This window comes from Mycteria americana, chromosome 3 (genome assembly GCF_035582795.1).
Source record: "Mycteria americana isolate JAX WOST 10 ecotype Jacksonville Zoo and Gardens chromosome 3, USCA_MyAme_1.0, whole genome shotgun sequence".
NCBI classification, from domain to species: Eukaryota; Metazoa; Chordata; class Aves; order Ciconiiformes; family Ciconiidae; genus Mycteria; species Mycteria americana.
The window spans coordinates 38,054,387-38,068,017 of NC_134367.1; the positions used below are offsets into that span (position 1 = coordinate 38,054,387).

The 13,631-nt window shown below is 43.0% G+C and overlaps 1 protein-coding gene across 1 annotated transcript; it reads left to right on the forward strand.

Annotated features, from left to right (window-relative positions):
- The first annotated feature begins 7,910 nt into the window (after positions 1 to 7,910).
- LOC142408147 (nuclear receptor subfamily 0 group B member 2-like) lies at positions 7,911 to 12,916 on the forward strand. The gene is made up of 2 exons (XM_075498250.1): positions 7,911 to 8,484; positions 12,571 to 12,916. The coding sequence occupies exons 1-2, from the start codon at positions 7,911 to 7,913 to the stop codon at positions 12,816 to 12,818; spliced, it is 822 nt and encodes a 273-aa protein (XP_075354365.1). The 3' UTR covers positions 12,819 to 12,916.
- Positions 12,917 to 13,631: the final 715 nt, after the last annotated feature.

Below are 13,631 nucleotides of genomic sequence, written 5' to 3' on the forward strand. Positions count from 1 at the left end.
ACGTTACACTAAGACTAGAGAACACACTTGATTTCTTGCCCACTGTTTTATAATGTGTTTGAAACCAGTACATTGCATACATTTCCATTTCCATTGCTCTAATGATCTGATGATTTCCTGAAACACTTTAATGGAGTTTTCCACTGACCTTATAATCATACTATTTTTTTAAAAAGTGGTTAAGTGCAGACTTTTATGAGACAAACAGAGCCAGGCTTCTCTTTCAAAAATATGATTTTTGCAAATGTGCTTGCTTCTAAATATCTCAGAGCTGTTTTTCAGAGTGACAGGAATAACATAAATGCCAGAGTAAGCAGCAGTTGATGTCACAATGCTGAAATCTCAATACTGAATGAGCAAAGCGTTCATTTACTGCATACAGAAATAGGTCCAGAAGGAGGTCTGAATGTCCTTCAAACTACCAGTGAACAGCATGGAAATGCTTGTGTCTTGTGGCCACCTTTGACTCCGTGAGCAATTCACATCTTCATATGAATATTTGCAAATAACATTTATCCTGTCATAATCTGCTCTTATTAAAAGTGCTTAGGTTTATCTTTTCCTCCTTTCCCCCCCTTCAGTTTTTAACCTGTACTATTTAAAAGTTTCAGGATCTTCTACTCTCTCAACATCCTGGTTCTTTCTACACAGAGGCACCGCAACTATCTTACTCTGGGTTTGAGCACTCGAAATTCATTTTCTTAGTCCTGGTTTCCTAATCCTGTTTGCTCAAAACCATACTGCTCTTTGGCAAGGTTTTCACAGCCTTTCTTCCTCACTCCTGCTGGACTGCATGGTTATCAGAAAGCTGGCTCTTTCCCCAAAGTATCTTGACAGTAGAGCTTCACACATGGAGACAGAAAGATTCTCTTTACAATTTCCAACATGTATATGACTCGACATCTTTTCTTCCTCCCCAGTTTTGTCAGACCAACCTATTGCTAAAGGAATGATTGCCTAAAGGTTGGCAGACTCTTGCCCTTATTGGTCTTCCGTGGTGCCAGTTACGTAAATGTTTAACAGATTGACTATCAGTTGTACATATGTCGCGGATGGAGTGAGAGTGCGCTTCACTTGTAAGAGAGAAGTAAAAATATACTTTATTGATATAGAATAGGGAGTTAACAAAGTTCAATGAGACAGTTATTTAACAAGATTCGATGGCAAGGTACACTTGATCATTTACTGCATAGAGGACAGGGTCAGACAAAACTGTCAGGGAGAACCTCCTGTTGAGTCATGAGGTTCAGAAAAGGATCCCCTTGCTTTCTAAACTCCTTCTCAGAGAGGAGTCTAGGTGCGGCTAGATCCAGTCCTAGTCCCAGACTTGGTCAATGGTTTATGTCTAAAGGATTATATGTGCGCAATCAATCCTTTATATCACTTAGCTAAGATTTCAAAGTTGAGCATGCTATTAGTCACTTACCGAGGATCTGTTGTGGCAAGGAATCTCTCAGCCTCGAGGAGTAACCTTGAGAGGCGTCCCTGCCCAAGGGGAGATCCTGGCGTGCAGCCCGCTGCCGTGCAGGAGAGCTCAACAGGCTCTTGGGCTGCTCACTATTTATGGGGGTAAGATGATTGACCCAAAGTCGTATTTGCATGTCAGCAAGACGTTTAGATCACTGCTTTGGGCAGCCCTTGGCTACTTTGTTGCCATCCATCCTCAAGGTCCAGCATAAACTGGATGCAGCTATCAGGATGACTCCCACGGGTGGTTACTGCTTGCCCAGGGAGGGGGAGCACACCGCCACAATGTAATACCAGAGAATCTCTGAAATCTGAAGTAATTCAAGCTCATGCAATCGAAGATGTGCTCAGACTTGGACGTACAGCTTTTGCAAAGATGTTTAGGCTCCAAAAGTGGACAGGGTTTTGTTACTCCACTCAGTTCCAGGGATCCCCTGATGTCCTAGTCCCCAGAGGCGGTGGGTTTGTGAGCTGCTCTGTCCCTGCCCCTTTGGGAAATAGTAGGGAAACAGTAAAGAAATAGATCTGCAATAAGATCCCACCACAGCTGTGTCTGAACTCTTCCCAGACTTACTTCAAATCAGATGGGAAACCAGCTGCAAGAGAATGGAGCAGGTATCTCCTTGGCAGGGGTGTGGTAGAAGAAAGTCACAGCAATCAAGGTGGGGAGATGGTCAAAGACAAATAGAAGAAATGTGGCTTTTCTGGGTAAACTGTGGTGAGGAAATATCTGATGAAGAATCTCTCTGGGGTTGGAGATTTGTACATATAGGCTCCATGAGTCATAATCAGTTACTGATTATGAAGAATCAAACCCAAATGATGTAGATTTTTCTATCAGTTTTTAAGTAGTCTGAGCTCTAAGAAAATCCAAAATTTGAGATTGCTTTCACACCCCCCCCCCCCCCCCCCCCATCTGCTTAGATAGATATTTAATTTGAGTTATTGACAGAGAAGTTATACTATGGCAAACAGTGAGGAAAGTTTGGGAATGTTAATTTTGTCACCAGGAAAACTCAATGCATTAGTCCTATACCCCTGGTAGAAGTTAGTCGCCCCTCATACATTTCAAAATAAAATGGAAGTGTTTGGGAATTAGTTTTTTTGGACCACAGATTACTTGTTAAGACCTTGCTCATTTTATCATAAATAAAATGTGTAAAGGCAAGTTGAAGACATACACCACATATCTAATCTGCCATCTAACCTTCACTCGCTAATCTGTGGTATTTATAGAGTGCTAATCACTAGATTAGGCATTTATCTTCAATGATATAAGACAGACTTAAGTTTAGTATGATAGTGGGCTCCATACTCCGTCAAAATGTTTATCATCTCAACCACTCTTCTCAGCAGGGGAGGGGGCTGAAGGGAGGAGTCACCTTTTCAGTGCCACTCTGGAGATGGCACTGCTGGCCAGGAGCATTTTCTAACTTTGCTTTTTCCAAAACTGTGCCCATTTTCTACCTTGCTTTCCAGCATTTTCCACTTGCTGAGCCACAATAAGTGGTATATCTATCTATATTTAAAATGACAGATGGTGCCTCTCCCAGTGCTGATAAGGGTGCCTGTACAAACACTGGCTCCTTGGTGGGGGAGCTGTAGAAAAATGGCACAATCTGGTATGAGATAATTTCTGGTTTATTTTATAATCTCTACACCCCACCCCCCCAAGGTGTGCCCTTATAAAAATTGGCCAATTTACCCTTATAAAAATTCACCAATTTTGCTAGTATGAAGAAAGCAAACGATTGATGTTGGGTAGCTTAAAACCTACTCATGTCTCCAGATTCACGCCTCTTTCCACACACTGCTTAAAACCCTTACCTTTAACCAAGGGAGAAATGGCCCCGTAGCAGCACGTCTGCTATGGCGTGCGCAGCTCTGCTGCAGCTGCAAAGTGGTGACTGCTCGGGTTTTTAGATGAAGAAGGCTCTGACCTCATGTTACTGAGAGGCAGGATAAAGCTGTTCAAAAATCATGGAAAGAGTTTACTTCTCCAGCTGGGGTTTTTTTTTTGTTTGTTTGTTTGTTTGAAATAACCATGAAAGCCCTTTTGGGTTTATTTATGCATTTGCATACATGGAAATCCATTGCTGCTTTAGATTCATAAGAAGCTGAAGAGTTAAGAAATATGATCCTGTGTCACCCCATCTTCTGCCCAAGGAGCATCACTGAGCTGATTATTTACTTTCTGTACTAATTTTTTAGTCTCATATTTGGTTATAGCTCCAGATGGCACGTGTTTGCATTCACATTTGCAACAGCTGAAGTATGGCCAGGCAGCATAAAGTCTCTAACAAAATGTTCTCGGTCTAAAATGAAGACAAACACTCTCCCTTCTTCAGCTAGTGACCAGCACCTGTCACAAAGTCACTTCAAATGCTACTCCGGTGTGTTTGGAAACAAAGAACAGCAGAACATGAGTTAAACATAGATGCCTGGGGTATGTTTTTAGGAAGGGGCTTCTCAGAGCTCCTACTTCACGTCAAGATGTGGGGCAGAAGTTCAGGGGCATTTGCCTTTTCGCTAACTCGGTCACCAGAGCCAAGTTTAAAACAGGCCTAGTTTCAGTGATAGACAACATTTCACTGCAGGGCCTCCTGGGGCAGCTGCCTCTCTATTAATTTGCTACTTCTATTCAAATGGCTATCGTCAAAAAGATGCTGATTTTAGCAGACCTAATCAAGCAAAGTATTTTAAGCACATGCTTAACTTCAATCACTTGAGAAGTTCACCTACTGATCTTCAAGATAAGCTAAACATGTTTAAAGTAACTGGATTTATAATTTACGTACCCTTGCTTCAGATATAAGGGCCAAATCCTAGTTTGCCATCGCATTACCTGTGGGAGCATAAGCTAAAGACAGTGTTTCAGAGCTTGTTTCAAAGCTGAGCAGGCTTCAACTTGGGGATGATAATTCCCACTATCTGCCTAGCCAAAGTAGGCAATCTGAATGGTAGCTCTCGGTTCCTCTAGTTGAGAAACAAATACCTTTATTGCTCAAGCCAGATGGTGTGCACCATGGGACAAGGAGGAGATGGAACCCTTCTAGAAAGATACTGGTTTTATTACTGCCTCCTTTTGTCATCATTAAGGCTGTTAGTGAAGTCAGGTGTCCTCAAAAGTACCAGTGACATGAAAGTCATCCAACTCCTCCCAGAAAACAAAATGTATAAAAGTTATAGAGAAAATCCTGTTCTCAAGTCATATAGATGTTTATAGGCCAATTAAATGTTTGTACGGGAGACCAGAGAGATAAGAGATCACTGAATCAAGGAATATGTGCATGTATCAGACTGCTGTGACAGGATGACCTCAAAAAGGCTGCTGTCAGCTTCCTAGGAAGGCGTTTCCTTCTCGTAGCCCTTATGAAATAATAGCGGAAGATGCTTCTCCAGAAATGCATCTGCCTCCAGTCTCACCTTTTAGGAAAGTAGCAGAGCTCGCATTGCTGCTTAGTAATAGATTAGTTACTATATGCATTGTGCACCAATACATATAGTCCAACATATATATACTTGTATATATAGACACTCTACTGCAAGGACAACGTCAGATTTTCTGCGCCATTGTTAAGTTATGATAGTCTTTTAAACAACTGACAGCATTGAGTGAACTATTCTGAAGAGCAGTGCCTTCAAAGTTTCAGAATATGAATGCTTGCTGATGATACAAAATTATTCAGAGGAAGTCTAGGGTTGTCAGAAGAATTGCAGACGGGCCTTAGGAAAATGGTCAACTAGGTGTCAAATGATAATTCAGTGTGTATATATATGGCAAAAGATGCACATAGGATAAAACACTCCTGACTCCACTGCTGACTGAGATGAGAGCCTCTGAACTGATGACTATCACTCAGGAGTAAAACTTGGGGGCTGTGACAGTTTCATGGCAACAACAGCTCAGTGGTCAGGAGTGACTTCTGGGAAAGGCAAAACAGAGAACTTCGCTCTGTGCCTGTATAAATCCGTGCTCTCCTGAGTCCTAGATACCGTGTCCTGTTCTGATACTTTCCCCGCGTCCCCTTAGAGAGTATCTTAGGAAAGATACAGGACTAAGAGAGGTTCAAAGAAGGGTAACAAGATGATCAAAGGCATAGTACCACTTTAAAGAAAGAACAATTTTGGTAGCTACATCTCTTTAGTTTGGACAAAGGATGACTGTGGGAGTCTTACCGAGATTTATAAAATAAAGCAAGCTATAGAGAGGGTGAATATACCAGGAATGCCTGTTAGAAAAATATCATTTGCTTCTGCCTCTTAGAACTACACATAATCAAAGGAAATCAATTATGATAAATAGAAATGGTATCCAATACCATATGTTACTGACATCAGGACTCTCTGCATATGACTGATGCAGATCTCAGGAAAAAAAAGGTAGGAAAGGAACCAATTTAATCTGGAGTAGAACTTTAAAAAGCACAATTAATACGAACCGTGAAATGATGACATGAACCATGAGGGTGAAATGATGGTGATCTGTGAAATGGTGCTGATTTCAGCTGAAGTCAAAGATTTTTTTCCTTGCAGTAGAGGAGTTGGGTTCATCAGAGCTCACTGTCCTACCTAGGTTACTGAAACACCACCATGCTCACCAGCAATTAGGAGACAGAACTTCTTTTCACAAGCAAACTCTGCATAAAAATGATTTTCACAAGCTCGGTCTCTCTCTTTCCAGTACAGCCATTAGCCAATCTACATAACTCTTGCAGAACCTCAGATGGCGATAGCCCCGCAACTGGAGTTCATTCCACTGAACCTCAGCCCAGCTAGAATTTTACAGTGAGAATATGAAGAATGGGACTTTCTGGGGACTTCTTCGTTGCTGTGTCCTTTAACCTAAAAAGCTCTTTGATAACCCAGCAATGGACAACAGTAGAGAGCTGCTGAATGGATGGAGAGGTGGACAGGCAAACCCCATCAGATGTTCAGTGCTCTGGGCCCCCTTGACCTTCACTGCAGTTAGTGGTATTTGCACCTCAGCAGCACTACACTTCTAGATTGCTCAACTTTGGAGCAGTCATCTCTTCCTGCACTTTTTATCTCCTCAGAAGGGGAAAATTTTGCAACATAAATATCATGGAGAGGTAAATAAATGGAAATTTTAAAATGGCCCAGCATGGAAAAACCAAACAATTGTATCTAGCAAAGGCCAAATTTGTGGCTATGCATCTGATGGGATGGCCTTTACACACCTAAGGCTTGGAGATCTAACAGAAGTAGCTCTTGGAGCTGTTGTTTTTAATGCTCATTTTTTGTTAAGACATGCTAAGAGCCCAGATGGTAGGAATGCATAAACATTATGCTTGGTGAAAAAACTTAGTACCTCTTCCCCTATATAAGAGCAAGCAAGAGAGTGTGAAGTAACAAAAACCTGAAGTATCAATTTCTTCTTATTAAGGCTGAGTTCCTTGCATTCCTGCTACTTAATTTTCCCTGATGTCGACTGAAGAGTTGACAATTCTATCATTCAGCTCTTGCTCTGCTACAAAAGTTCACACGTACAACAGTACAAATTGCCATTTTGCTCTCTTTCTTCTTCAGTTTTATTTCCACAGCTTGCATGAAGAATATTTAATTATACAGCAAGTCTGGGAGAAGTCCACATGTTCTGTGTTTGAAATTATCATATGTGAAGTGCAGGAGATGATAACATTGTCATGAGCTATAGCAGCTGACTTTCTCTAAAGTTTCTCTCAAATCTCCCAGGAATGTGAAATAATTCCTATACATGGGATTTCTATCCCCAGGAATTTCACCTGTGAGCTCCTTGACATAGGTGTCACATCCAATTAGCTACAGTGTAAAGTATGAACACTGTTAAGTGCTCTGTGAAAAGTAATGGTAGACATCCACGGTGTCTTCAGGTGGCTCCTTTTAACAAGAAATAAAAGCATCTACTCAAGGGACTGCTACCACAGCACCGTTCATAAGTATAAATGTATTTCTGTGCACTCCAGAGCATTAGCTAGTGGGCAGAGTCAGTGTATCAATAAAAATATAGACAACTTGTTCCTTCTTCACTTCTGGTGTCGTAGTCTTCACTGCGTTTCCCCTCAGGGGCAGGTTGTACACGTTATATAGCTGGCCTTTGCAAAAATGCCACTGCTGGTGGCACCAGCAGAGAGCCACTGGCGTGGTGGCAGAGGCCAGGCACAGCCTGCCTGCACCGGGGCACAGCCGTGAGCCTCCCGCTCCCCCGGGGCTGCGGCAGCCCTGCGCGACACCGGCAGCTTGCAGCCCCGCCTCGTTCGAAACAGCCCCGCCTGGTGCAAATAAAGTTCAAGGTAACTTTACAGATCAGGGTCATATCACTTTTCAACCGCCCGTGTATATAAAAAGCACACGATGCCTCGCCGTGTGGCAGAAATGCTCTCCCCTGCTGTTGTTGCATAGCTCCATGCGCACTGTTTCCTCCCACGGGGAACTCTGGCTCTATGGCTACCGAGATCCCAGCTGAGAAATCTGGGAAATGTCAGTGTGAGACACACCATGCTAAGAGCATCCTGTACCAGCTCCTTAACAAAGAGCATGGAAGTGAGCCCAAGTGGCACCAGCAGTACCGCAGTCCCCACTGCTCCACGGGAAGCAAGGGCTGCTCTTGTATGGACAGGAGAAGAGCTGTCCTGGATATACCAGAAGCCACGTGCAGAAGAGCTTCTGAAGTGCTCTTCAAGACTTTAACTTTTATTAGAAACTTGCCTTCTTTTTATCACGTGCCTTGGGAGGATCAGCTTGTCCTCATACAGCAGAACTGGGCCCCTCTTTTTGTCCTGGGCATGGCACAAGAAGGGGTGGATTTTGACCTGAGAGAGATTTCAGCCCCTAGTTTATTGAAAAAAATCCTCCTCAATCAGTCTTTGACAGCTAGCAATGAACTGGGCAGCTTGTCACTGGGAGCATCTTTAGCAGAAGTTCAGAAGATGAAGAATTTATTGTGGAAATTCTGGGACCTGGACATAAGTGCAAAAGAATATGCCTATCTTAAAGGAATTATTCTTTTTAATTCTGGTAAGTCCTCCTGGAAATCACACAGATGATTATGTGCCTAGAAGGACATTTGGCATTTTCATTTGCATATAGACAAATGTTTAGTTTTATGCTTTTCCATGAATATAGCTAAAGGTTCTCAAAAATCTGTATTCCACAATTTAATGATTTTCTGCCTGAAGTAGTTTATTTAGGTTCCTTGGATGTGTGCAGTAGGTCACCCACTGTAAGCCAAAACAGCTTCTATTAGACAAATTTTAAGTCTTAAAGAATTAACCACGTCACTTCAAACTGATTTCCAGTTCAAAGGTAATACAGCAGCCTCACCTGTAGTACAGCAAAGGAGAGATGGTACATGGGTACATGATGTGAGTATTAGAAGTATTTTAACAAAGACTTCCTCTGTAGCAAGAACACTGGAGAAGACAAAATAAGCTGTATCATCCGATTTTCATCAATGAGGCAAAAGGATACTGTGTTGAGGTTACACAGCCTTTTTTTTATTTATTTATCCTTTAGTACTTATACATTCAAAGCCTGGGGCAGCAGTCACGGAGCGAACTCAGGCTAGTGATTGCATCTTCTCACTTCTGGTGCCAAGTTCAGCCTCTTTAGGAAGGAAGGTTGCCTAGGTCAGCGCCACGAAGTGCGTGAGTCATTAAAAGCCGAGCTCTAAGTCCACTAAAGTAAATGGAAAGACTTATTGACTCCAGCCTGCTCTGGCTCAGCTCCCTGACTCCTTCCACAGCCATCACGTGTTGGCTGCGCTATCAGCAGTGTGCTATACTTGGGACTGCACCAAAAGGATACTTGAATGCTTCAGTTATTCCATGATATTTCTTGTGGTGAATGGTTTATAGGCTGCTCAAAGGCTCTAGTGACTTTGTATTTGTTTCCAATAGGATTCAAATTCTGATTCTTGAGATGTAATGTCATCCAGATGTTTGGTATTGTCTTGTGTGTCTATGCTGCAGCATCAAACCAGTGGAGTTTGTTTCAGTGCAACTTATTTTCTCAGTTTTTCACAATAAAATCAGGCCGAAAGAAACCACCGGTTATATCCGGGGTGATGATAAGAGGAGAAATCCCTCATCCGCAGCAGCTTACACAGTTTAACTAGCAGGCATTTTTATTATCTCTGTGGATCAAATGTGATTTTTCACTGAAGGAGAAAGCAGCAGAAGCAGTGTTATGTTCCGGATTTGTGCCTTCTAATGCCTGCTGCTTCCCTGGGGTGCCATACTGCAGACACCGTCCAGAGTTTCAGGGGGACTCCCTAGTTCCTAGGTGGGATGACCCTATTCTCTGCAGGCGCCTTTCTCCACGGGCTGCAGAAGGCACCTGGGAGGACTTCAGTTAAGCCTAGGTTGGCTCCAGATGAAACAAAGAGTTTCAGTCTAACTCTGGGCTGAAACAGGTACTCAGGGCTTATACACAGCCCAAACTGCCCTTTCTCTACCTTTGTTTGTTGCAAACAAATCCGTACAGCTGTCGTTTCACAATTTTTAATAGTTTTTGAACACTTTCCACCAAACTCAGAAAATGTTTTCTACATACACGCAGCACATTTTCAGCTGCCCTCTTAGTTTTGGCTTGATGTTTGGTCAAATCTGAGTATTTTGCAGGCCTCAGTTCCAAGAGGATTTCAGGCAGCCATCAGCACCGACAACGCTAAACCCTCTCCTGGATCACGGAGTACCTCGTGTGGGCTCCCACCCTGAATGTTTTACTCCTGTTAGGACCACCAAAACTGGCTGAGGCAAAGGGGAAGGACCAGGCACAGAGCAGTCCAGAGCTGGGTTATGGGTTGGAGTTCAACAGGACACCCAGAAATGCAGCTGTAGCAGCACAGCTAGGCCAGTGCTGGGGCAAGAAGCACGACAAAACAAGTATGGCAGAGCTTTGCTTGCGCCCTACGTGATCTCTTGTGGCATCGAGATAGTGCTTACTATCATAAAAAAATCCCTTTGGGGACAGGGTGGCAGGCAGCATGGAGTGTAGGTCCTCCCACTAAAGCACAATCTGCCCAGTACTTCTGTGCAGGAGGCTCTGGCTGGGTTACTGATTGACCACATCTGGGCCAGCAAGAACCTGCGAAGGAGAAAGCGTGCGCCCAGCCCCTGAGGGGAAATAGGCAGCCCTGCATCAACCCAATCCAGACTCTCCAGAACATACTGCCATCCCTGCTCTTCGCAGGGGTGCTTTGGCTAGGTGGCTTCGGAGAGGTGAACGTGTGTATGGGTGAAGGGTCCAGCTGCCAGAAGGCCTTCTCTAGGACCCAGGCAGTAAGTCAAAGGAAGGAGCAGGTAGGACTGTCCCACCACGCATGAGCAGCACAGAGTGAGCTGAAACTGCTCTTGCTGCTTTTGACAACTGTCTGAAAAGCAATGGGAACTGCACAGTGAAGAGGTGGGAATCAGGAAAAACAGTGTTGTTATTGTATCAGTGCCATATATATATATATATTTATGGAGTTATATATACATATATAACACTCCATCAAGGCTGTGACAGGACTTCTGTTAAAAAAGACGCTCTTAGGTTTACAGTTCAGCTGGAAACATGTGTTTGACTGAATATTATTACAACAGATCTCAGAACAAGAAGTTTCTCATTATTCGTAAATTAAAACCAGTGTTTGATTACATACAAAAGAAGACCAAATAGGGAAATTAAACAAATTTGAAGGGATACAGGCAATTGCAATGTCATCCTGAATATACAAAATCCTGACAACTTCCTTTCCATGAAAAATTTAACACTTGGAACCATCCTCACAGCTTGCAGCTGGTGGTAATCCTGGGGGAGAAGATGATTTTTCCAAACCTTTCATTTCTGGCTAGCCTGATTGCAGGCTTTCCTGAGGCTTCTTCTCCTCTGGCAGTGATGTCTAGGGAGAAGAGAGCTGCTGAAGACTGACAAAGGGCAGCCAGCCACAGACTGAAAAAAACCCAACCAGGTTGGTTTTGCCCTAGTACAGGGCACTAGGCAAGAAGGCAGAACCTCCCACAGTTAAACGAATGATCCTGTGTGAAACACTCCCCGGTCTAAGCTATGCAGATCCCATCCCAGGGAGGTACGGAGTCAGTCACTGTAAAAGATGCTAAACAGGCCTGGAGTGTGTGCTGAGAGACAGGTTAAAATAAGACATGGGAGGCAGGAGAGGCAGAAGTCAAAACCTGGGGATTCATGCTACCCTTGTCCAGGCTGCAGCAATTCTGGGAAAGAAAAGATGGTGTTATCCTCAGGCGGTGAGGACAGGAGGCAACAGGTTGCTGAGAGCTACGTGACAAGGCAATCCCACCAGAGGCAAAAGATAAACACAGGGTGTCCTTTGAACTGAGCCCTGGCACCCGCAAAGACCCTCAGTGAGCCGACAGGTTTGAAGTCATGCGCTACGGGAGGTATGTGATTGAGGCTCAAGACCATGACTCCATAGGGCAGAGATCTCTCCCTCTTCAAAAATGGCTGAGGAAAGGGAGTACAAAAGCAGGAAATACAATTCTCTATCCTACTCCTGTGGGTGCCGATACATCTCACAGAGAACCTTCATGCTCTTTTTAGACTGTAAATGAATATATCTAGATAGCATGGTGAATCATAGTGCCCCAGCTTAGTCTAGCAAGCAGAGGAAACAATAGGAGGGAGATGGGACTGGGTAGGCTGGAAACCTATGTCTTCAGCCTGCCAGCCTGCTCGCTGCTCCAAACCACCGCCTCCATCTTCCTGATGTTACCTACCTATTTTAGATTAGGGCTGGAATGTTTCCACCTACTCAGGCTACGGTCTCAGCATCATTTGGTGGGTAGACAACACTCTAAAGCTTCTTCTCCATCTGTACTGAGTCAAAGTTACCTCCTGTTACCATTTCAAAGCTGAATTTAATGTAACGGGCTAGATTCCAATATGCTTACAATGCTGCTCAATGTTCTTCCAAATTATTGAACTATGCATATCTTCTTTTTCCAAAAAGTATGTTTAGAAAGTTTTTATTGTTTTCTAGAGAAAGTAGTACTATAAGCTAGAAAGCCAGACACCCATCATTATGAAGGGCACAGAATGAAAGTATTTACTCAAGATTTATTATTTTACTTTTTGTTTTGACAGGATGCCACGTCCTAAAATGTCTCCCCTATGTACAAACACTGCAGCAGGAAGCTCAGCAAGCCTTGATGGAGTTTATCTCAATGATGTTCCATAGAAACCTAGGCAGGTTTGCTTGGATTCTTCAGCTAATCGCCTCTCTTCGAGACATTGATGCAGATGCTATTGAAGAGCTCTTCTTCAGGCCCATCCTAGGAGAGGCCACCCTAAATGTATTACTTCTAGAAGCCCTATATATCAAGCCAGACTAGCTTTGAAAACAGATGACATCGGTTCTCTCAAATACCTATTTCTGAAGAGATGATTTTATGAGCTAAACACATTTCAAACAAATCATTGATGCATTTTTGTAAGCCATATATCTTTTTTGTACGATGAAGTAATTTTGTAACATTTTAGAATTAAAAGCAGAGAAATCTAAGCATTTCATGATTCTGTGTGCTTTCAAAAACCTTTAGTCTAACCTATTCAAAGACTGTCTAGGGGCACCAGCATACTTTCCAGTTGTACTAGGTTCAACCGTATTATTTCTAGTGAGCATTTTTATAGCTGTTTAAAACTATACTATATGCTTTTGGCTTTCCAGAATTTCTTGCTTTCAGGAAAAGGGCCAGTGGTAAATTTTATGCAGTGCATCACCAATTGAAGATGAATAGATACATAAAAGGCTGATCAATGGTAAAATCAGTATAAATCCTTCCTTTACCTGGGATGTCATTCCCTAATCCCAACCCCTTTTCTGTTCCACTGAGAACTCTAGTCCTTGGCTGTAGTTGCTTGATGGAGCTCCCCCTTACTATCCGCTTTCTTATAGGTTCCTTTTCTAAGTCTTGCAGTAAACTGTGGGCATTAAATCCCTCTCCCATTATTTACAAAGTCCTTCCCTGACTAAGAAACTGAACAATATGACTCAAAAATTTGTTGACTAGACAAAAGCTGTTGTTCAGGATTGTTTTCAGGATGGAAATAACAAAGGCTGAAGGCTACTGTGTTATGCCATAAGCAGCAGAACTAATGTAGACCAGTTTCCTACATATTTAAGATCTTTCCCCCTTAGCTCTCCC

Excerpts from the sequence above, each read along its gene's own strand:
- LOC142408147 (XM_075498250.1), top strand. The coding sequence starts at position 7,911 with ATGGCTACCGAGATCCCAGCTGAGAAATCTGGGAAATGTCAGTGTGAG. Across the intron at positions 8,485-12,570 it reads AATTATTCTTTTTAATTCTG|GATGCCACGTCCTAAAATGT; the intron begins GTAAGTCCTCCT and ends TTGTTTTGACAG.